The sequence below is a fragment of the Ascidia mentula genome, chromosome 6 (genome assembly GCF_947561715.1).
Source record: "Ascidia mentula chromosome 6, kaAscMent1.1, whole genome shotgun sequence".
Taxonomy (NCBI): Eukaryota; Metazoa; Chordata; class Ascidiacea; order Phlebobranchia; family Ascidiidae; genus Ascidia; species Ascidia mentula.
Genome location: NC_138571.1, coordinates 13,369,709 through 13,390,817, shown reverse-complemented (window position 1 = coordinate 13,390,817; position 21,109 = coordinate 13,369,709). Strand labels below are relative to the sequence as shown.

The window sequence follows — 21,109 nt, the reverse complement described above, 5'->3', positions numbered from 1 at the left end:
AACAAGCCTTAAAGGGTTAAAGTAAAACAATTTATTTCGTCACATCTAGATGTCATGCGACAAAACAACGAGCACCAAACTGGCCTAACTATAACACTTTGCATGTGTTTTGAAGATAGTATTTGGTTGTGTATTGCAAAATAGACAACACTCATGCGGGGCAATTCGAATAGAGAAAACAACTTGAAAAGTAAATATACCTGTAGACCTGTAGTGTTGGCTATATAGTTTACTGGCCTACACGTATGCCACCGTATGTAAGACAATAGCCTGCAGCAGTGAATGTCACGATTTGGAAATGGGTTTGTATGGTTTACGCAGAAACGTGACCAGAAAAAGGCCGGGCAAGTTATGTAAAGCACAAAAATGCTTTGTGAATTTACTCTTATCTATTGTAGTCCAAGGTCATGAAACGGTTCGAAGGAAAAGTAGCTCTAGTGACAGGTGAGATGCAGCTAACCCCAATAGAGTTATTAATTCTTAAGAAAAGCTCGTCAATGTACCAGTCTTTTTGTTGGCCATAAAGCTATCATAAGAGCATGGTTACGTAAACTATATGTTGTTCCGAATATCTTGTGTTTAAAATTAAATGTTGTGCATTCTTTGACCACCGCAACAAAGAGTTTTGTGTTTTGAAAACTCAATGAGCCACAATATTTCAATGAAGTTAACAATTCGTTTTTTTTGCTAGGTTAGTGCTATAAATACCTTCGGCCGTATGACAATTAATTTTGACGCAACTTCCAGCTGTTATAAACATACAGCCAATACGATATCTACTATTAAAATTTCAAAAAACAAAACTGCGGTTAACAATGTATCTTGCGTTGATGCACCGGTTTAGGCGCTTCCAGCGGCATCGGCGCAGGAGTTGCAGAAGCTTTTGCGAAAGAAGGAGCTTCGTTGGGAATAACAGGAAGAAACGCTGAGAATCTGAAGAAGGTCGCCCTGGCATGTACCGAGCATGGTTCACCCAAGGTAAAATGCCAACACAAACCTCAATGAACACAATTTACAACTGCTACTTGATGTAACTATCATTTACTTATAAGTAATAAATTGATTAGACTTGATGGTATATATGCTGTTGTGAATCACACTCTCTGATTTAGCAGCCCCTGTCACATACTGTTAGTTACAGCAGCAGCAAATCATATTAGTAAAAACAAAAAACATGCAATTCGTATCCAATAGCTATTCAGTTGACGAGACCATATTCTGCCACATAGTTGCACTGAGACCTTGCAGGAAAAGGCAATTTCGCTGCCTGCAGTACTAAACATGGATTATTTTACTGTTTAGGTGGTGGAAATAATTGCGGATCTCGCAGAAGTTGAAAGTTGTGAGAAGATTATTTCTACAACAATTGAGGCATTAGGAAGGATTGATGTGCTGGTTAACAATGCTGGTCTTCACGTACTTGGGGATATTGAAACTGTACGTATGTAATCACTGTTTTGACAGTTATTAAACCTATTCGTTGACACTGAACTTTTGACGCTAACCAGTAATCTTAACTATATTGACTTAAAATATTAAAAATTGTATTTGGAGCGCATACTTTCCTAAAATAATTTTGAACGCAGGTCACATTGCAAGGCTTTGACTTACAATTCAACGTAAACCTGAAGGCGGCTTTTTTCCTGACCCAGCTCGCAACACCTCATTTAAAGAAAGTTCAAGGTAAAATGACTTGCACTGCGAAGTAAAGTGCAAACAAGCATTGTGTAGTGATGATAAGACGTTCGTCACCTGGTTTTGTGGCTAGGGTATCCGTAAAGCTTGACTTTACAACCAAAATACGTGTATTTCTTTCTGTGCGTCATGACAAAATTGACACGAAAGGAAGTGCATGAAATACTCTAATCAGATTAAATTCTAAATTCGACATTAAAACGGTTTCTATTGGTGAAAGGGCCATGATAATTAAATATAAATTTATTGTGCATGTGTTGTGTTTGAAACATTACATGGTATCGACACAAATATTATGAGCGAACTCCTCTCAATGTAAAGATCGAAATTGGTAAAAAAAACATTTACTTTTGGCAAAAATGCTCGTCGAATACTTTTTTCAATATTGTTCTTTTTTGTTTTTTTTACCAAGGTTCGGTGGTAAATATGTCCAGCATGATGTCCATAAAACCTTTCACACAATTTCAAATCTACGGAATGACGAAGAACGCCATGGATTACTTCACAAAATGCACCGCCCTAGGTATGGCGCAATATTCAGTTTGGTCACATGGCAAAAATGTCTATTCTGTTGTACTTTCAGAGCTGGCACCAAGCGGTGTACGAATGAACGCTGTCAAGTGAGTAAAACATTACATAAGTTAACTGGCGTAGAAGCAGGAGTAGAGTCACTTTTTTCAGATAACTCGGATCGAGATATGAAAAATTAAGCTCCCTGTGTTGTCTGAACTCGCGACCCTAGGCAGACCACCAGACACAACGCTCTAACGACTGAGTTACCCATAAAAGTGGAGATATTGTGGTCATGATAACTAATTTGTCCCCCACACTGTAGCGTAATGGTTTTTACATTTCCCGCTTTTCGCTTTAACCAAAAATCATTTTTATTTCAGTCCGGGGTGTGTTAAGACGAATATCCGTTCCAGAGATTTAAGCCCAGAAGAATTGGATAAGTTTTATGCTGAAATGGCGGCATCTGCGCCTCTTGGAAAACTGGTACCTATAGATGATGTGGCGGAAGCAGTTCTTTATCTGGCGTCAGATAAAGCATCGATGATCACTGGAACGTGTTTGCTAATGGATGGAGGGTTGTCACTTAAGAGCAGATAAATATTTATTCTCACACTAAAACTGCATCGAACAGACATGAATCAGGTTCATAGTTTTGACCAAATCTATCTTATACCGATAATGCCTATTCTACCCAAGCGACACAAAATTGTACAGTATTAAGAACGTTAAGTGAACTAACTTGCGTGTTTCCAAAATAAATAAAATTTGCCTATGCTATCTGTGACTACATATTTATAATGAAAGGGAATCCAGCATTTTTTTTTGTTTAAGTCTAGTTTTGTTTCCGGTTTCATCGACAACGACATGTAATTCAATAGAATCTCGCACATGTTGAGATGTTTGTCGAGTTTCTCAGTAGTGAAAACCAACCAAAACCACACATGTAAACAAATGCCAATTATAAATCGGATTGGGATGTTGCAGTTCTTTCAATCAATTCGATTTGCCTCCAGCCGCACTTGTAAACAGGAATCTAATTGATAGTTATACTAACTTTGCACAAACCGTATCAGTGGGAGTACACATCAACGGCTTCTGAGAAAAAGGCAAACACAAGTCTGCACGCAATTTTCGTGGCGCAAGCAAAACAAATGCAGCAAGAACTACAAGTTGCAGCAATCAGGGTAGGAACTGCAACTAGTCAGTTCGAAAGACTGTTACTGAAAATCCAGGCATTCTGGCTAGATTGGATTGAAGTCCAATAAACACGGTTTTTCTGAGGTAATTTTTTTAGCTAAATAGTTGACAAAGCGTACCTGAAAGTTCGTCAGACTTCAAGTACAGATTGCATGAAATTTGTGACATAAAGCACAGTGGTATCGCGGACTAAAGGCAAACACAAAACTGTAGACATGTCGACAGTGTCATGACGTACGTTGGCAAAAGCAAATACAACATAAACCTGCTGGTTCCATCCAGCAGAGTAGCAAGTTTAACTGATTAGTACGACAAAACGTTGTCACACTTATATAGCATATGATGAAGGCGTTTGAAGGAAAGGTGGTGATTATATCAGGTTGGTTAAATTTCTTTGTTCATTTGAAAGCTAATAATGTATCTTAATTTGACGACTTTTCATACGAATATCTTAAATAAATTTATACACAGTTAACTTTAAGGGGCGTCAAATGGAATTGGAGCCGAAGTTGCGAGACGTTTTGCCAAAGAAGGAGCTTCGCTGTGCATTACTGGAAGAAATGCTGAAAACCTGAGGAAAGTCGGGTTGGAATGTGTTGAAAATGGCTCACCTAAGGTTAGAGAACATGTTGCTCACGCTCTTGTCTAGACCGACAGCCTTTCGTCTCGCTTGATTGGTTGTGTGCTATCAATGGAAACGTGTACTGTGACAGTGCAGTTTCCTTTTTGTTAGTTAACGCCATGTAGGCTATATTGCTTGCAGTGTTTTAGGTCGCACTTTGGATACAATTTTCATGCGGTATTAAAAAAGCAGCACGCCAAGGCACACAGAACTGCTGAAGCCGTTACTATCAGTTGCCGTATATCGAGCATAAGAAAAAAAATTGTATGTGAAGTAAAGTCTTAAATGGATATAAATAAACGATTTGCAACATTATATGCGGTACAAAAAAAGAAGCTTGCCAATGCCAACCGAACTGCCGAAGTGCTTAGTGAGCGTAAACAAAAATGTTTAATATGATTCAAAGTCTAAAATGAACGTTTTTAAAGGTGGTGGAAGTGGTAGCGGACCTTGCCATAGTGGAAAGCTGTCGGACGATCGTATCCAAAGCAGTTGAACAACTGCAAAGAATTGATGTGTTGGTTAACAATGCTGGCTTGGTAGCAATAACAAAAGTGGAAAATGTAAGTTATGCAAAGAAAACATAAAATTTACACTTTAATATCGCCAATGATTTTCTGAAGGTCACCCTGGAAGATTATGACAAACTTTTCAACGTAAATTTAAAGGCATCAGTTTTCCTTACACAGTTATCAGTTCCCCATCTCAAGAAAGTAAAAGGTTCGCCATTGCCACTTTTCGAAATTCCAACTAAGCATATTTTTTACACTTGTTAAAAAATAGATTATTATAAAGCCCTGATTTTAGTTTTTTGATTCATGTAACGGATAATAGCAGCTGTTTCCAAGCTATAGAATTATGCATTTTCAGAAACCGACAAAAACAAAATTCCTCATAATTTTAAATTGTTTTCATAGCCTGATTTAAACCTTACCATTTAGGTAGGGGTTACTGATCGAATCACAATGCATTTTTGTGTTATGAAGGTTGTGTAGTGAACATGTCAAGCGTTTCCTCCACCAGTTTGATTACCCATCTTCTTGTTTATGCAATGACTAAAACGGCGATGGACCACTTCACTAAATGCACTGCATTAGGTAAAGCGTCTTTTCGTAAGATTCTACGATTACTTGTGATGCCTATAGATCAGTGTTTCTTAACCTTTTTTGGATCACGAACCCCTAAAACATTCTTTGAAAAGCTATGGACCCCTTTGCAAGAAACACATTGCAAATGTCGAAAAATTAAAATTCACGGACAGCGAAACCTTATGGACAGAGGAAAATACGTGGATTTTCGGAATAATTGTATTTCGTTTCATGGACCCCTTAATGCATCTTCTCGGACCCCTTGGGGGTTCATGGACCCCAGGTTAAGAACCCCTGCTATAGATAGATAAAATCCTATGTAAAGAAAAACTGGTTGAAAAACTCCGGTAAGTCATTGTTGACCATCGGAGGCCGTTCGGTGAATTCCCTTCAAAATTATTGTTAAAATCAAACGTAACTTTTTTCAGACCTTGCACAGAGCGGTGTGAGGGTTAATTCAGTCAAGTAAGTGATCATGAATTGTGTTACTTGATATAAGCAAACGTACAATTACCTCGAATAACATTCATAAATTAAAACGTCACATTTAGTCGTAATTCACCCACAGCATAACTTACTGTGGTGAATAATTTAGTTTCAGCTGTGGACTAGGTCTCGTCCAACCTTGTGGAAATAATTCCTTATGAAACTAATCGTACTCACATGTATTTTGTTTAATCCAGGATTGGTCCGAACCAATCTACTTAGGCAGTTCAATATGACCAAAGAAGACCAAGAAAAACTATTCCGCGCCAGTGGAGAAAAGTATCCTCTTGGAAGACTTCCCACCACAACTGATGTATCGGACGCCGTGTTGTTTCTGGCATCTGATAAGGCTTCGGTGATAACTGGAACCTGTCTGTATGTGGATGGCGGGTACACTCTACAAACTGTTTCATCTCAGGACGAGTAATACCTGCACATACGAGTTTTAACAATAAAACCACTTATTAATCAGAATTGCTTTTCTGGCACTTAGTTTCTAACGTGTTTATTGGAAACCAACGTTTCGGTGCAAAAGTCTGTAATTATTATTGCACAACGTTTGGGTTGACCTTTGTGCGTTGGAAGCCGGTCACGAATATAAACAGTTCCAATATTACATTTTTCATATTAATATACATTGTGTTTGCTACAAGGCACGCATAGTTATTTCAAAACAGCTGCAAACAAAACTAAAAAAAACATACTGTCTGGGTTTTCACGAAACTTATATATTAGGCGTGCCAGTTTCCGATTTAGGAAGTTGTTTTGAGAAAAAGGGGAATCCGCCACGCTTCATTGGAGATGTAAACTTGTGTAGAATTGGACTGGAAGTGCCCTGAACTGAACGCGACTTTGCTTTAGGAAATTGGTTCTTGTGTAACTATTACTTAACGCATCGTGATTGTGGTAGTACATAATGGTAAGTACAGATAGTGCGCAACTTGCTTTACAAATGGTGATACCGCAGACTTACATTCGAAGAAAAAGGCTAACACAAACCTGATATTTGTCGACGGTTTTAACACGTGAACACTGCAAACACAGCAAGAACGGTACACCAGCCAGAGTAGTAAGTTTAGTCAGTGCGATAGTTACCACAGCTGCAATATCATGAAGACGTTTGAAGGAAAGGTGGTAATAGTAACAGGTTGGTTTCAAATTTGTGACCATTTGAAGGGAAAGTACATGCGCTACTAGGCTAACCCATTTTTGTACAACATTAATATGCTGAATCATTTGTATCTCGCACAGGGGCGTCAAATGGCATTGGAGCCGAAGTTGCGAGACGTTTTGCCAAAGAAGGAGCTTCGTTGTGCATTACTGGACGAAATGCTGAAAACCTGAGGAAAGTTGGGTTGGAATGTGTTGAAAATGGCTCGCCTAAGGTTAGAAAATGTAGCTCTGCAAAGTTTCCGCCCTCTTGCTATTTCCCTACAGACAAACTTGCCAAAAGCAGGTCTGCAGTAAATGGGTCATTTGCAATAGGTGGTGTTGCATTGATTGTTTATGCCGACGGTCATACAGTACAGGGTGTTTGCCTTTCCTGTTAATGAGGCGCTCCAACTGCGTTTCGTGCTGCAACACTATAGTTCTATGCTTTTGGTTAAACTGTGCTGTTTGCAGTAATTTTGATAGAATGATTTATTAACAAGTAGTTAGACAAGATCACCCCAGTGCGAGGGTCTTCAACTTGGTTGTTTTAGCTGTCATGCACCGACCATAAAGAACAATGGAATATTATAGGCAACATTAATACAATATAATATAAAATCAGTAGTTGCATGTGTGTGCAGTTGAATGGGAGTGTTTTTAAAGGTGGTGGAAGTGGTAGCAGACCTTGCTATGTTTGAAAGCTGTCAGACGATCGTTTCGAAAGCAGTTGAACAACTGCAAAGAATTGACGTGTTGATCAATAATGCTGGCATGCTGGCAATGACTATAATGGAAAATGTGGGTTATGCAATGACAAAATTAAATATATATTTTTAAATGGTACTAAATCGTAAATGATTTTCTGCAGGTCACCCTGGAAGATTACGACAAACTTTTCAACGTAAATTTGAAGGCATCGTTTTTCCTTGCCCAGTTAGCAATCCCCCATCTCAAGAAAGCAAAAGGTAGTTCACTGCCACTTTCAGAAACTCCAACTAGACATATTGATGTGACTAGTCTGCGTAAGTAGCAGTGATTGCCAACGAATAGATTAGAAAAAACCTGGTTCCTAGACGGACAGAAAACAAGCATGATCTTTCTTTATCATAACTACTCGTTTTTGGTACCGTGATCGAAACAAACATTTTGATAGATAGAGGTTATGGATTGAAGCACTGTGTTATTGTGTCGTTATGTTACGTAGGTTGTGTGGTGAACATTTCCAGCGCCGGATCCACCACGTTCAGTACCCGATTTATGGTTTATGGAATGACTAAAGCGGCGATGGACCATTTCACTAAATGCACTGCACTCGGTAAGTGTGTGTTTTGTTGCAAACATTTCGTTTCAAACCTATAGAGTTTTTCAGAGCTTGCACCGAGTGGCGTGAGGGTTAATTCAGTCAAGTAAGTGATCATAGATTTTGTGCTTGATATATGCAAACATACAACTACCACAAACGTCGCACGATCCGATGCGGCAAAAGTAGAACTCACAATAGTGTTTAATTTAGTCGTCGGCTGCTAGACAAGGTCCTTACTCTGACGCTTGAAAAATTACTTCACAATCAAACAAAGCGTACTTAACATGTATTTTTTCTCAGTCCAGGCGCAGTGCGGACCAATATACTTTGGCATATGAATTTCACCGAAGAGGAACAAGATAAAATGTTTAATGCCAGAGGAGAACTGTATCCTCTTGGAAGACTTCCAACCACAACTGATGTATCGGACGCCGTCCTGTTTCTGGCATCTGATAAGGCCTCAATGATAACTGGAACCTGCCTGTATGTGGATGCTGGGTTCACGCTCAAAACAGTTTGAACTCCGGACGAGTAATACCACTCTACTAAAATTTAACAATAAAAATACAACAACGATTTTAGTGCTATTGTGATAATACTATTAAGGCAGCTTTCTCCAGAGGTTCACAAATGAGTTTCGAACCATAGAAGTGTGTTTGCAAAATGAGCCTAGCCGTTTTAGATTTTGTCTTCATATGAGGCTTCTAATAGACTAACAGTTAAGGGTTAAAATATGATTGGAAGTATTGTTGGGTGCTGTGCTATCAATGTTTCATATTTTGCAACGAAAATAGTGTTTTTATTTTTCTTCAAAACACCAGATGCTCAAATGAAGGCAGCAGATTTATCGCAAACAAAAACCTTGAAATGATAAAACAACAACCATACAGAGATTACAATCATACACCCTGTCTGCAGCTCTCAAATAAAAGAAGCAAAACGACAAATTCAATACCAAACGTGACATATAGCCTGGACAGGCCGAATACATTTCGGTGGAAATGAAAGTGTCGATTTGTAAATCTTCGCCGAGGCCGTCTAGTGGTTTAATTTGGAAAGATTCTATATAGCGAAGCCTCCCAAGTATTAAAGGAAAACGGAACATTGGCATTAATTGGTTATTAATTGTTAAAACTAATTGGAATTTATAAATAGGACTTTAGAACAGTCACAAAATTATTTTTACATTTATTGTCCAGGACTTGGCCAACGAAGACAAGTGTAAACCAATACAGCCTGACAACAAACGTCAATTTAAAGTGAGGCAAATTTTAAACTCTTTGGACCCATCACGACATATAACTTCGGCCAAAAATTTTACATTTTGAAAAAACAAAACATGCAAAATTTTAACTTAGGCATTTGGGAGGGGCGGTGGCTCCTTTTCTGGCTACACCAATGCTCTTGAAGACAAACAACACACATGGTCTGTAAATTTGCCCCATGATCTGGTGCTGGACGAAAATATAACATTATGAAAATATACCATTGTGAGTATTATAAGGTCCAATGTCATCGCAGTCAAGATGGATGAACGTTCCAACTAGTCGGAAAAAGTGACAGATTCAACTTGCCTGCAATGCTTTGGCTGCGATACCAGTGAACGATATAAATACCATAGCGATCCCGACTTACCAAGGGATAGAAAGTAAATGTATTCACCACTGGGTAATTCGATATTGTTTTCGATAAAGCAGGATTGTAAATAATAATGGAATACAATTCCATAAACAGGTTCATCTCAAACCGAAACCACAGATTGGTAAAGGTTTAACCTCTGCCAACCAACTTATACTTTATCGCTAATGTTTGACATCTGTACACGATCATAACAAAGCAGAAGTAGGTATTATTGGTCATAGTATTTTTGTTAGTGTGCCTTTTTGAATCTGGTCGAAGTTACAGCAAATCCAATCATAAAAAACTTTTTAAACGTTGGACTCAAACCTGTCGAAAAATGTAGCTCAAATACCTCAATCATAAAAAAAACTCTACCTAAAATACTCAAAACACAAATTTAGCTGTGGAATATTTTATTTCAGTTCAACATCTAAAACGTTAAACACAGTTCCACACGGTGAGACTTCTTAACAACCGTAGGTGTAGTAACCTCTGCAGTATCTGACGCGGTAGCTGCAGTAAGTGCTGTAAAATAAAAACAAAAACGAATTAAAAACGCCCTGAAGTTTTTCTGTCAAAACAAAAATGAATACTTCCAACGCCAACAAAAGAGTAAGTTATTGAACAAAAATATATTCAACATTTTAATACTATTTTAAATCGAGTTTCCTTGAACTTACGTGTAACGCTTGTAGTAGTAAGTGTAGCAGTTGGAAGTTGGGTAGCTCACTCTCCAGCTGTAGTATGAACCCCAGCAGTAAGTTGGCAATCTGAAGCAGCCAATGCGACACCTGTAGTTGCAAGAATAATGATGGACCAACTGATCAAGCTGGGTAGCCCAACAGGTGTCGAATTCCTCCACGATGTCGTCACAGTAATACATCAGAGAGTAGCCGTATTCTCCAGCCAAGTAATTTGCGCAATCGGAAAGTTCATCTCCGATGTAGAACTTGTGAAGATCGACGTAGCAATCGAAATGGGCAACCTTGGCGTCGACCATATGCTTGATCAAAGCAGATCTTTGTTTGTCACGGCTCTCTTCCAGGCTCTTTCTGTATTCACCGATCTTGACAATGCGAGTTGCCAAGCATTCTGTGTAACTGGAAATGATCTTTGTGATAAGAGTTGTCGCTGATTCCCTGTATTTAATGATACTAGCGTTGAACTCATCCACGCATTTCAAAATTGATTCGAGAAGTTTCTGCTTGTATTCGCCCACAGCTGTCTCGCGCTTTGTCTTCAATTCCTCGATCAATTCGGCGATCTTGGCTTCCTGTTCTGGAGTCAGAACTTCGCTGTTGTTGCTGAAAAACAGAACAAGATCATTTCTTGCTCATCAACCGATTTCGCATTTTATAAAAAAAAAACAGAAGTCCACTGTTGTTGATATGTACTAAATATAATTTTCTTGTGTAATGTTGTATTTTCACTTACATTAAATATTTAGTAATGAAGGTGTAAGCAAACTATCACACCTTTTCGTGTTGCAAACTAGTTATGAAAACTAAATTACACAATCGTCTTACGCGCAAACGTATTGAGCTCTGAGGTTTTCGACGATCCACTCGTGTCTCTGTTTCATGATTCCGTCGTAGATGTCGCAGTATTCAATGTGGTAATCAATCCACTTGTTCTTCCAGGTGACAAACTTATTGACGATAAGAGACACATGGTCACTCAAAAGAGTTTCGAATTCGGTCTTGTAAGCATCGGAAGACTTATGAAGAGTGGCTGATCATAAAAAAATGCAATTGACTCAGGAAGCTAGATTTTAATATGAAAACAAATAAAATTTCACGTTTAGTTTGTAAAATTTGTATTTCAAAATATTTTGAGAAAGTTTTGTGTGAAAATATTTTTTTAGTTTGATTAAATAAAATTTACCAAGGTCGCATTTGGTAAGGCCCTTGTAAGATGCCTTGCGCCAACAATATCTGAATGGAGCGATTCCACTTCTGGTCTTGAAAGTAATTTTGCTGTAGCAGTACCAGTTTCCGAGAGACTTGCTGTATATAATTAAAGTGATAAATGTTTTGAAAGGTTTGTGTTGCTAGATTACCAAATAAATACGAGTCAACATTAGGAACCTGAATGTGGGTTAAATTTAGAAAACAGTTTAAACGCACCATGAACTGAAGTAAGAACGTTTGTAGAAACGGAGGGCACAGGTGGAGAAAGTGCAAGTATAGGAACAGCGGTAGAACTTCATCATTTGTGCCTTGTATTCGTAAAGTTTGTAATAATAGTTGAAATATGCACCAATTTTGTAATCGCCACACTGTTTGTTTACGAATTCGTCCATCAATTGATCGATTTTGCCCACCATCCATTCTTTGCCTGCACAATTATGTATCACGACGATTAGAAAGTAGATTCTTCAGGTCTAGCAGGTTTCCAAACCAAACATAATTTGTTTTAGTTAAAAATTTTGAAATAAAGGTAAATCCTTTACGCACTGTAGTATGCTGTTGTAAATGTTGGAATAATGATTGTACGGATTGCGCTATAGCACAGAAATGCATTTTATAAAATTTGCTTACCGTGAACACATTCAAGAGCGCGCCTGTAATGATCAGCGCGACACTTTGCAACAGAGACGAGGTATGCCCAGTAATTGTCCAGATATTTGAGCACCCTCTCGTAAAGTTCATTTTCGAATTCAACAATCTTCTCATTTCTGGTCACCAAGCATTTTTCGGCACTATATAGATATATATATGATTAAAAATTGTTGCATAAATCTTTCAAAAATTGAGACAAAAATTACTTTTGTTGAACAATTACAATTTTAAAGCACCTTACACATTTACTATCATAAAATGTTGGTTTTCTGTGAAGGCAACAACATACATAATGTAAATTACGTAACGATGATGGTGTCACATATTCTCTAAAATTATTTTTGTTGGAATTAAACACACGAGAATGTTCCAAACGTGTTTTTCAGTAAGGCACTTACTTGTCGCAAAGAGAAGTGTGGTAATCCTGGATGGTCTTGATGTTCTTAGCAATTGCTTCATTGTACTGGGCAAGAGCTTCTTCCCTCCGTTTGTCAAGTTCGGAATTGTATTCGGCGATCTTCTGATCTCTTTCATTGCGAAGCTTTTCCTTCTCAGCTTCATCAGTGACGCAGCTGCGAAAAATCACAAAACAAATTTCACCAAATAGAAGTTGAGTTCGGCTTGAAATTTCATTTTAAGTAACGTTAATGGTTACCTAATAAGGTATTCGTAATATCTGGTGAGATTGTCAGCGTAGCTTTGCTTGAACTCAGCATGGCACTCATCAAGACCAACCAACCACTGGTCTCTCCTGGTCATCATTTCTTCGGTGATTTTCACGAGAGCCTCGGCAAGCAAGTTTGCTATTTCAGTTTTAAGCTCGGCAACTGGAGTTTCTGAAACATATTGAAGCATTTTCGGTTGTGAGCGATCAATTGGATTTTGCATTCTTAATGTTGATCATATATTTTGTGTTCCATCAAAATCGAAGAATGCCTTTGTTAAATACCTAATGAGAATGTTCACAAATACAGGTTTAAATTTTCACACCTGTCCAAGTGGCTTCCTTGCAATCAGCTCCTGGGTAGACCTTGAGGATTGGGGCATAGTACTTGGTGCTGCACCAGGCGTTGTTGAAGTAAACGCGGTGGCAGTAGTAGTTCCTGGCCGGGTAGACGTAGAACTTGTGCCTGTAGAAGTACTGGTAGGAATAGCTGCAGTACGCAGCATTGGTTGCCTGCAATGAAGAAACCAAGTTAGTTGTCTTGCATATCGACATACCTTTATATCAGGTTGAGTTGACTTGAAACTCACGGCAATGCACGCAAGAAGAACGAACAACAATTTCATCTTTGTCTCTTTCCAATGAATTTCTTCCTTGGTAAGTCGAAAGTTGACTGATTTTCCATCTCAACTCGACCCGTATTTATATTCGTCTGAGCGTCGTATTTCGCATTGGAACATGATGTTGAAACAACAAGATAACGTGTCGAAAATGCTTGAGTGCTTGTTGGTGGGTATTGCATGCGGTCACGTGTCATGTATTAACCAATGACGAACTGTTGCTGTAACAGCAATTCTGTTCAAACTGCTCTTCGCGAATTAACCAAGCACTCGTGCAATCGCATGTTTATCGTATTGCACGCGAAGCCTTGTCGGTGGGTGCTCTTGAAAGGTTGGTTGGAAGCACTTAAAGCTTGTTGTCAATCTATCACGACAGCACATTGTTCTTTATACATTACCCTCGTGTTAATAGTTATGCTGAGATTTCTGTTGTGATCGTTTTGATTGCTCACATGTTGAAGAGGTGGAAAACGTTTTGTTGATTCCGCACTTGTATATTGAGTGGCACATTGAAGCTTGTCAATCATGATTTGTATATACTGCTGGTAGCAACCTGTGCATAACAGATAATAACCTGTAAATCAACAGTTAACGCCCGTTGCGTGCATTTAGCTGATTGGTGAACGATTTTAGGGGCGGAACAGTTTATTTTGTTTCCAACAGAGTATCAATGTAAGATTAAAACCGTTTTGTTTTGCTTTTTGCGACCGTGTATATTTGTGATACCAAAATGCATGAATGAATCATATGTTGGAAAGTGGCGACTGCTTTTCGTTGAGTCCGACAAATCATTGTTGTTGACGTCACTTTTTTGTTTGAATCGTAGACACAGTTACGAAGTCACTAGATACATATTCAACAACGAACATGCTTTGCATGGGCATTTCCACCATTTATGCAAAGGTATTTCCCAAAATACAAGATATTTGGATTAAGTTTTTTTTAAATCAAAGACATCAAATTTAGACGAACTGAGTGCATTTGGCGTTTAATGAAAGTTAGGAACCACTAATTTAGGCTAATAACTCCAAACACTTAGCTTTTGTTTTATGTAATTTTTGACATAGTGGATTTGTAATCAATTATTTTTCTATTTTCTTTTCAAAGAAAATGAAATCATGCGTTGTCAATTGGTGTAATAGTAGATGCCATCGACACTGATGATCACTAAGATCGTAATTGACAATCTTGAATCTGCTACTGAATAGACGAGGGCGGAATCCAACAACTTTTTTCCATCTCTTCAGCGTGAAAGATATGTAAAGAATACTTGCTCCCATTAGTGACTGACTAATGTTTCGAGTTGATATTACAGTTTGTCTGGGAGCTCGCATAGCAAGGCATCGTATGTGACAGAATACACATACAGTTGTTGAAAAGGTGATTGGTGCATAGAGGTACACTTGAAGCGGCCGCTATAACCATTGCAATGCTCGCATGATCAGCACTAAACACAAAAACATTTAAAGCTTTTGGGATGTATAACGACTTGTTTTCATTATCACTCTTGGTAATTGTTCCTGGTGGTCAAAATCCTGTTAAAATTCCTAATCAGATTTTCTACTCTGTATACGGGTCGAGCACATGAATTTACCAATATCCTTTTGTGACATCACTCTGTTACTGTTTTAGCGCCACTTAGTGGCACTACTATTGCTGCCAGTATTGCTACAAAAAGAAAAAATGTAAATCAAGCAACGATTTCTTAACATTAAAACGTACAGATCAAATAGTTTTCACATAACAGTAGGTTTTTTTTTTGACCACACCGGGATTTGAACCCAGGATGTCCTAGGCACCAAACCTGGTCAGGTTTTATTCTTGGTATACGGGCCGGGCGCTTGGTTAATGCTGCCAATCACCCGTAACAGTAAGTTGTAACCAGTGCCAGATTAACTATGAGATAGGCCAGCCAAAATCCAACCCAACTAATCACAACGTAAATTTGTCGTGTTGCTTAGTGCTTATCCTTGGCGGTCGCAATAGTTGGTTTCTTTCAGGACACTTTATCAAAATTTGCCTTAGATCCAGCAGATCCTCAATCATGCGCTGATAGTAACAAGATGCCAAGCGTCAGTTAAAAACAATGGCGTTGTTCAACGACAGTTATTCAAAAAAAACTTGTAATTATCAGATATTCAAGGTAAACCCAAATCGACATATACTGAGTATTTGTTGCAAATTATTCCCTATGATGATTACAAATTATGTTTTTGTCTTGGACATTTCGAACATCTTACTGCGGAACTTTGAGCAAAGGTTTTTCCTCAAATGGTGTGGATATGAAAAACGTAAAACATACTTTCTTATACTTTATAATATAATATGAAAAGCCATTGTGAGTATTATAAAGTTCAACGTCATCGCAACCAAGCTGAATCAACGGTCCGACTAGTCGAAAAAAAAACTAACTTAGCTGCAATGCCATTGTGTTCATATTAAAAATAAACAAGTAAACATACTTTCCTTCCTAATCATTCTTCGTGCCCAGGACATCCTGGGTTCAAATCCCGGTGTGGTAAAAAAAAACGGACAAAATGGTGGACGATTTGCAAGATAGTTCACGGCACTCGACACACATGCCATTAAAATCATAATCTGATCGGAATTCTTGGCCATTGCGATCGAATCCAGAAAGTCAGCTTGTATTTTTGAAAGTCAGAGTTTTGAGAAAAAAGTGTATATCGGAAAAATACAATTAATGTACAGTCACACAAAGGCGATAAAGCTCTGTAGAAATTTCAATTTTTCAAATGTCGCTGAACTAAATTCATCTTTGGTTCCATCCACGCGTACAGATTTTCCACACGTTCACCAAAATAATTTCTTGTGACAAAAACCCACTTAACATAACAATTGCAAAATCGTCTTAGAACAACATTTCTATGGCACGGAAAAGGTTATTTTGTTTTCTGATCTGTACAAAAAGTGAAGACAACAACCATGATAGTGACGACACAACAAAGATAGTGACGACACAACAATGATTTGTCGGACTTACGAAAAACAGTCGCCATTTTCCAGGATATGATTTATTCATGCATCTTGGTAACACAAATATACACGGTAGCAAAAAGCAAAACGAACCGATTTTAATCTTACATTGAGACTCTGTTGAAAACAAAATAAACAGTTCCGCCCCCTAAAACGTTCACCAATCAGATAAATGCACGCAACGGGCGTTAACTGTTGATTTACAGGTTATTATCTGTTATGCACAGGTTGCTACCAGCAGTATATACAAATCATGATTGACAAGCTTCAATATGCCACTCAATATACAAGTGCGGAATCAACAAAACGTTTTCCACCTCTTCAATATGTGAGCAATCAAAACGATTACAACAGAAATTTCAGCATAACTATTAACATGAGGGTAATGTATAAAGAACAATGTGCTGTCGTGATAGATTGACAACAAGCTTTAAGTGCTTCCAACCAACCTTTCAAGAGCACCCACCGACAAGGCTTCGAGTGCAATACGATAAACATGCGATTGCACGAGTGCTTGGTTAATTCGCGAAGAGCAGTTTGAACAGAATTGCTGTTACAGCAACAGTTCGTCATTGGTTAATACATGACACGTGACCGCATGCAATACCCACCAACAAGCACTCAAGCATTTTCGACACGTTATCTTGTTGTTTCAACATCATGTTCTAATGCGAAATACGACGCTCAGACGAATATAAATACGGGTCGAGTTGAGATGGAAAATCAGTCAACTTTCGACTTACCAAGGAAGAAATTCATTGGAAAGAGACAAAGATGAAATTGTTGTTCGTTCTTCTTGCGTGCATTGCCGTGAGTTTCAAGTCAACTCAACCTGATATAAAGGTATGTCGATATGCAAGACAACTAACTTGGTTTCTTCATTGCAGGCAACCAATGCTGCGTACTGCAGCTATTCCTACCAGTACTTCTACAGGCACAAGTTCTACGTCTACCCGGCCAGGAACTACTACTGCCACCGCGTTTACTTCAACAACGCCTGGTGCAGCACCAAGTACTATGCCCCAATCCTCAAGGTCTACCCAGGAGCTGATTGCAAGGAAGCCACTTGGACAGGTGTGAAAATTTAAACCTGTATTTGTGAACATTCTCATTAGGTATTTAACAAAGGCATTCCTCGATTTTGATGGAACACAAAATATATGATCAACATTAAGAATGCAAAATCCAATTGATCGCTCACAACCGAAAATGCTTCAATATGTTTCAGAAACTCCAGTTGCCGAGCTTAAAACTGAAATAGCAAACTTGCTTGCCGAGGCTCTCGTGAAAATCACCGAAGAAATGATGACCAGGAGAGACCAGTGGTTGGTTGGTCTTGATGAGTGCCATGCTGAGTTCAAGCAAAGCTACGCTGACAATCTCACCAGATATTACGAGTACCTTATTAGGTAACCATTAACGTTACTTAAAATGAAATTTCAAGCCGAACTCAACTTATATTTGGTGAAATTTGTTTTGTGATTTTTCGCAGCTGCGTCACTGATGAAGCTGAGAAGGAAAAGCTTCGCAATGAAAGAGATCAGAAGATCGCCGAATACAATTCCGAACTTGACAAACGTAGGGAAGAAGCTCTTGCCCAGTACAATGAAGCAATTGCTAAGAACATTAAGACCATCCAGGATTACCACACTTCTCTTTGCGACAAGTAAGTGCCTTACTGAAAAACACGTTTGGAACATTCTCGTGTGTTTAATTCCAACAAAAATAATTTTAGAGAATATGTGACACCATCATCGTTACGTAATTTACATTATGTATGTTGTTGCCTTCACAGAAAACCAACATTTTATGATAGTAAATGTGTAAGGTGCTTTAAAATTGTAATTGTTCAACAAAAGTAATTTTTGTCTCAATTTTTGAAAGATTTATGCAACAATTTTTAATCATATATATATCTATATAGTGCCGAAAAATGCTTGGTGACCAGAAATGAGAAGATTGTTGAATTCGAAAATGAACTTTACGAGAGGGTGCTCAAATATCTGGACAATTACTGGGCATACCTCGTCTCTGTTGCAAAGTGTCGCGCTGATCATTACAGGCGCGCTCTTGAATGTGTTCACGGTAAGCAAATTTTATAAAATGCATTTCTGTGCTATAGCGCAATCCGTACAATCATTATTCCAACATTTACAACAGCATACTACAGTGCTTAAAGGATTTACCTTTATTTCAAAATTTTTAACTAAAACAAATTATGTTTGGTTTGGAAACCTGCTAGACCTGAAGAATCTACTTTCTAATCGTCGTGATACATAATTGTGCAGGCAAAGAATGGATGGTGGGCAAAATCGATCAATTGATGGACGAATTCGTAAACAAACAGTGTGGCGATTACAAAATTGGTGCATATTTCAACTATTATTACAAACTTTACGAATACAAGGCACAAATGATGAAGTTCTACCGCTGTTCCTATACTTGCACTTTCTCCACCTGTGCCCTCCGTTTCTACAAACGTTCTTACTTCAGTTCATGGTGCGTTTAAACTGTTTTCTAAATTTAACCCACATTCAGGTTCCTAATGTTGACTCGTATTTATTTGGTAATCTAGCAACACAAACCTTTCAAAACATTTATCACTTTAATTATATACAGCAAGTCTCTCGGAAACTGGTACTGCTACAGCAAAATAACTTTCAAGACCAGAAGTGGAATCGCTCCATTCAGATATTGTTGGCGCAAGGCATCTTACAAGGGCCTTACCAAATGCGACCTTGGTAAATTTTATTTAATCAAACTAAAAAAATATTTTCACACAAAACTTTCTCAAAATATTTTGAAATACAAATTTTACAAACTAAACGTGAAATTTTATTTGTTTTCATATTAAAATCTAGCTTCCTGAGTCAATTGCATTTTTTTATGATCAGCCACTCTTCATAAGTCTTCCGATGCTTACAAGACCGAATTCGAAACTCTTTTGAGTGACCATGTGTCTCTTATCGTCAATAAGTTTGTCACCTGGAAGAACAAGTGGATTGATTACCACATTGAATACTGCGACATCTACGACGGAATCATGAAACAGAGACACGAGTGGATCGTCGAAAACCTCAGAGCTCAATACGTTTGCGCGTAAGACGATTGTGTAATTTAGTTTTCATAACTAGTTTGCAACACGAAAAGGTGTGATAGTTTGCTTACACCTTCATTACTAAATATTTAATGTAAGTGAAAATACAACATTACACAAGAAAATTATATTTAGTACATATCAACAACAGTGGACTTATGTTTTTTTTATAAAATGCGAAATCGGTTGATGAGCAAGAAATGATCTTGTTCTGTTTTTCAGCAACAACAGCGAAGTTCTGACTCCAGAACAGGAAGCCAAGATCGCCGAATTGATCGAGGAATTGAAGACAAAGCGCGAGACAGCTGTGGGCGAATACAAGCAGAAACTTCTCGAATCAATTTTGAAATGCGTGGATGAGTTCAACGCTAGTATCATTAAATACAGGGAATCAGCGACAACTCTTATCACAAAGATCATCTCCAGTTACACAGAATGCTTGGCAACTCGCATTGTCAAGATCGGTGAATACAGAAAGAGCCTGGAAGAGAGCCGTGACAAACAAAGATCTGCTTTGATCAAGCATATGGTCGACGCCAAGGTTGCCCATTTCGATTGCTACGTCGATCTTCACAAGTTCTACATCGGAGATGAACTTTCCGATTGCGCAAATTACTTGGCTGGAGAATACGGCTACTCTCTGATGTATTACTGTGACGACATCGTGGAGGAATTCGACACCTGTTGGGCTACACAGCTTGATCAGTTGGTCCATCATTATTCTTGCAACTACAGGTGTCGCATTGGCTGCTTCAGATTGCCAACATACTGCTGGGGTTCATACTACAGCTGGAGAGTGAGCTACCCAACTTCCAACTGCTACACTTACTACTACAAGCGTTACACGTAAGTACAAGGGAACTGAAATCAAAATAGTATTAAAATGTTGAACATATTATTGGATATCTGGATACTTTTTTGTTGGTGTTTGATGTTTTCATATTTGTTTTGACAGAAAAACTTCATGGCGTTTTTAAGTCGTTTTTTTATTTTTCAGCACTTACTGCAGCTACCGCGTCAGATACTGCAGAGGTTACTACACCTACGGTTGTTAAGAAGTCTCACCGTGTGGAACTGTGTTTAACGTATTAGATGTTGAACTGAAATAAAATATTCCACAGCCTACTCTTTCTTTTGTATATTTTTTGGAGTATTTTAGGTAGAGTTTTTTTTGTGATTGAGGGATTTAAGCTACATTTTTCGATAGGTTTAAGCCAGATTCATTTTTCGACAGCTGTTTTTGGGAATAGATTCGCTATATCTTTGACCACATTCAAAAAGGCACATTAACAAAAATACTATGACCAATCGCTTTGTTATGATCGTCTACGAAAGTCAAACATTAGCGATAAAATATAAGTTGGTTGACAGAGTTTAAACCTTAAACAGTCTGCGTTGGGTTTGAGATCTCCTTTTTTTCTAGAATTGCATTTCATCATATACAATCCTGCTTAGGACTTTATCGAAAACATTGTCGAAATATCCATGATGTAGAAA

At 38.1% G+C, this 21,109-nt stretch overlaps 4 protein-coding genes across 4 annotated transcripts; 3 read left to right on the top strand and 1 right to left on the bottom strand.

Annotated features, from left to right (window-relative positions):
• Positions 1 to 342: 342 nt before the first annotated feature.
• Positions 343 to 5,917, top strand: LOC145907233 (uncharacterized). Its single transcript, XM_082994663.1, has 13 exons — positions 343 to 444; positions 845 to 978; positions 1,303 to 1,437; positions 1,587 to 1,683; positions 2,108 to 2,218; positions 2,279 to 2,315; positions 2,589 to 2,802; positions 3,282 to 3,392; positions 3,742 to 3,784; positions 3,888 to 4,021; positions 4,456 to 4,590; positions 4,651 to 4,747; positions 5,014 to 5,917. Exons 1-13 carry the CDS (start codon positions 408 to 410, stop codon positions 5,424 to 5,426), a joined length of 1,698 nt encoding a protein of 565 aa, XP_082850789.1. The 5' UTR covers positions 343 to 407; the 3' UTR covers positions 5,427 to 5,917.
• A 520-nt stretch (positions 5,918 to 6,437) lies between these two features.
• Positions 6,438 to 8,631, top strand: LOC145906812 (putative oxidoreductase MexAM1_META1p0182). Its single transcript, XM_082994268.1, has 7 exons — positions 6,438 to 6,748; positions 6,853 to 6,986; positions 7,417 to 7,551; positions 7,622 to 7,718; positions 7,958 to 8,068; positions 8,123 to 8,159; positions 8,357 to 8,631. The coding sequence occupies exons 1-7, from the start codon at positions 6,712 to 6,714 to the stop codon at positions 8,574 to 8,576; spliced, it is 771 nt and encodes a 256-aa protein (XP_082850394.1). The 5' UTR covers positions 6,438 to 6,711; the 3' UTR covers positions 8,577 to 8,631.
• Positions 8,632 to 10,352: 1,721 nt separating this feature from the next.
• LOC145907232 (uncharacterized) lies at positions 10,353 to 13,527 on the bottom strand. Its single transcript, XM_082994662.1, has 9 exons — positions 13,459 to 13,527; positions 13,228 to 13,414; positions 12,893 to 13,073; positions 12,636 to 12,809; positions 12,217 to 12,377; positions 11,803 to 12,013; positions 11,561 to 11,682; positions 11,203 to 11,407; positions 10,353 to 10,980 (listed from the first exon to the last, which is right to left on the bottom strand). Exons 1-9 carry the CDS (start codon positions 13,525 to 13,527, stop codon positions 10,353 to 10,355), a joined length of 1,938 nt encoding a protein of 645 aa, XP_082850788.1.
• Positions 13,528 to 17,289: 3,762 nt separating this feature from the next.
• LOC145907231 (uncharacterized) lies at positions 17,290 to 20,462 on the top strand. The gene is made up of 9 exons (XM_082994661.1): positions 17,290 to 17,358; positions 17,403 to 17,589; positions 17,744 to 17,924; positions 18,008 to 18,181; positions 18,440 to 18,600; positions 18,804 to 19,014; positions 19,135 to 19,256; positions 19,410 to 19,614; positions 19,835 to 20,462. The coding sequence occupies exons 1-9, from the start codon at positions 17,290 to 17,292 to the stop codon at positions 20,460 to 20,462; spliced, it is 1,938 nt and encodes a 645-aa protein (XP_082850787.1).
• Positions 20,463 to 21,109: the final 647 nt, after the last annotated feature.

Coding starts and splice junctions, on each gene's coding strand:
- LOC145907233 (XM_082994663.1), top strand. CDS start 408: ATGAAACGGTTCGAAGGAAAAGTAGCTCTAGTGACAG. Junction 1,684..2,107: donor TCATTTAAAGAAAGTTCAAG/GTAAAATGACTT, acceptor TTTTTTACCAAG/GTTCGGTGGTAAATATGTCC. Junction 2,803..3,281: donor GGTTGTCACTTAAGAGCAGA/TAAATATTTATT, acceptor AAACCGTATCAG/TGGGAGTACACATCAACGGC.
- LOC145906812 (XM_082994268.1), top strand. CDS start 6,712: ATGAAGACGTTTGAAGGAAAGGTGGTAATAGTAACAG. Junction 6,749..6,852: donor AAAGGTGGTAATAGTAACAG/GTTGGTTTCAAA, acceptor TATCTCGCACAG/GGGCGTCAAATGGCATTGGA. Junction 8,160..8,356: donor GTGAGGGTTAATTCAGTCAA/GTAAGTGATCAT, acceptor ATTTTTTCTCAG/TCCAGGCGCAGTGCGGACCA.
- LOC145907231 (XM_082994661.1), top strand. CDS start 17,290: ATGAAATTGTTGTTCGTTCTTCTTGCGTGCATTGCCGTGAGTTTCAAG. Junction 17,359..17,402: donor CAACTCAACCTGATATAAAG/GTATGTCGATAT, acceptor TCTTCATTGCAG/GCAACCAATGCTGCGTACTG. Junction 19,257..19,409: donor CCTTACCAAATGCGACCTTG/GTAAATTTTATT, acceptor TTTTATGATCAG/CCACTCTTCATAAGTCTTCC.
- LOC145907232 (XM_082994662.1), bottom strand. CDS start 13,527: ATGAAATTGTTGTTCGTTCTTCTTGCGTGCATTGCCGTGAGTTTCAAG. Junction 13,415..13,458: donor CAACTCAACCTGATATAAAG/GTATGTCGATAT, acceptor TCTTCATTGCAG/GCAACCAATGCTGCGTACTG. Junction 10,981..11,202: donor AGAGCTCAATACGTTTGCGC/GTAAGACGATTG, acceptor TCTGTTTTTCAG/CAACAACAGCGAAGTTCTGA.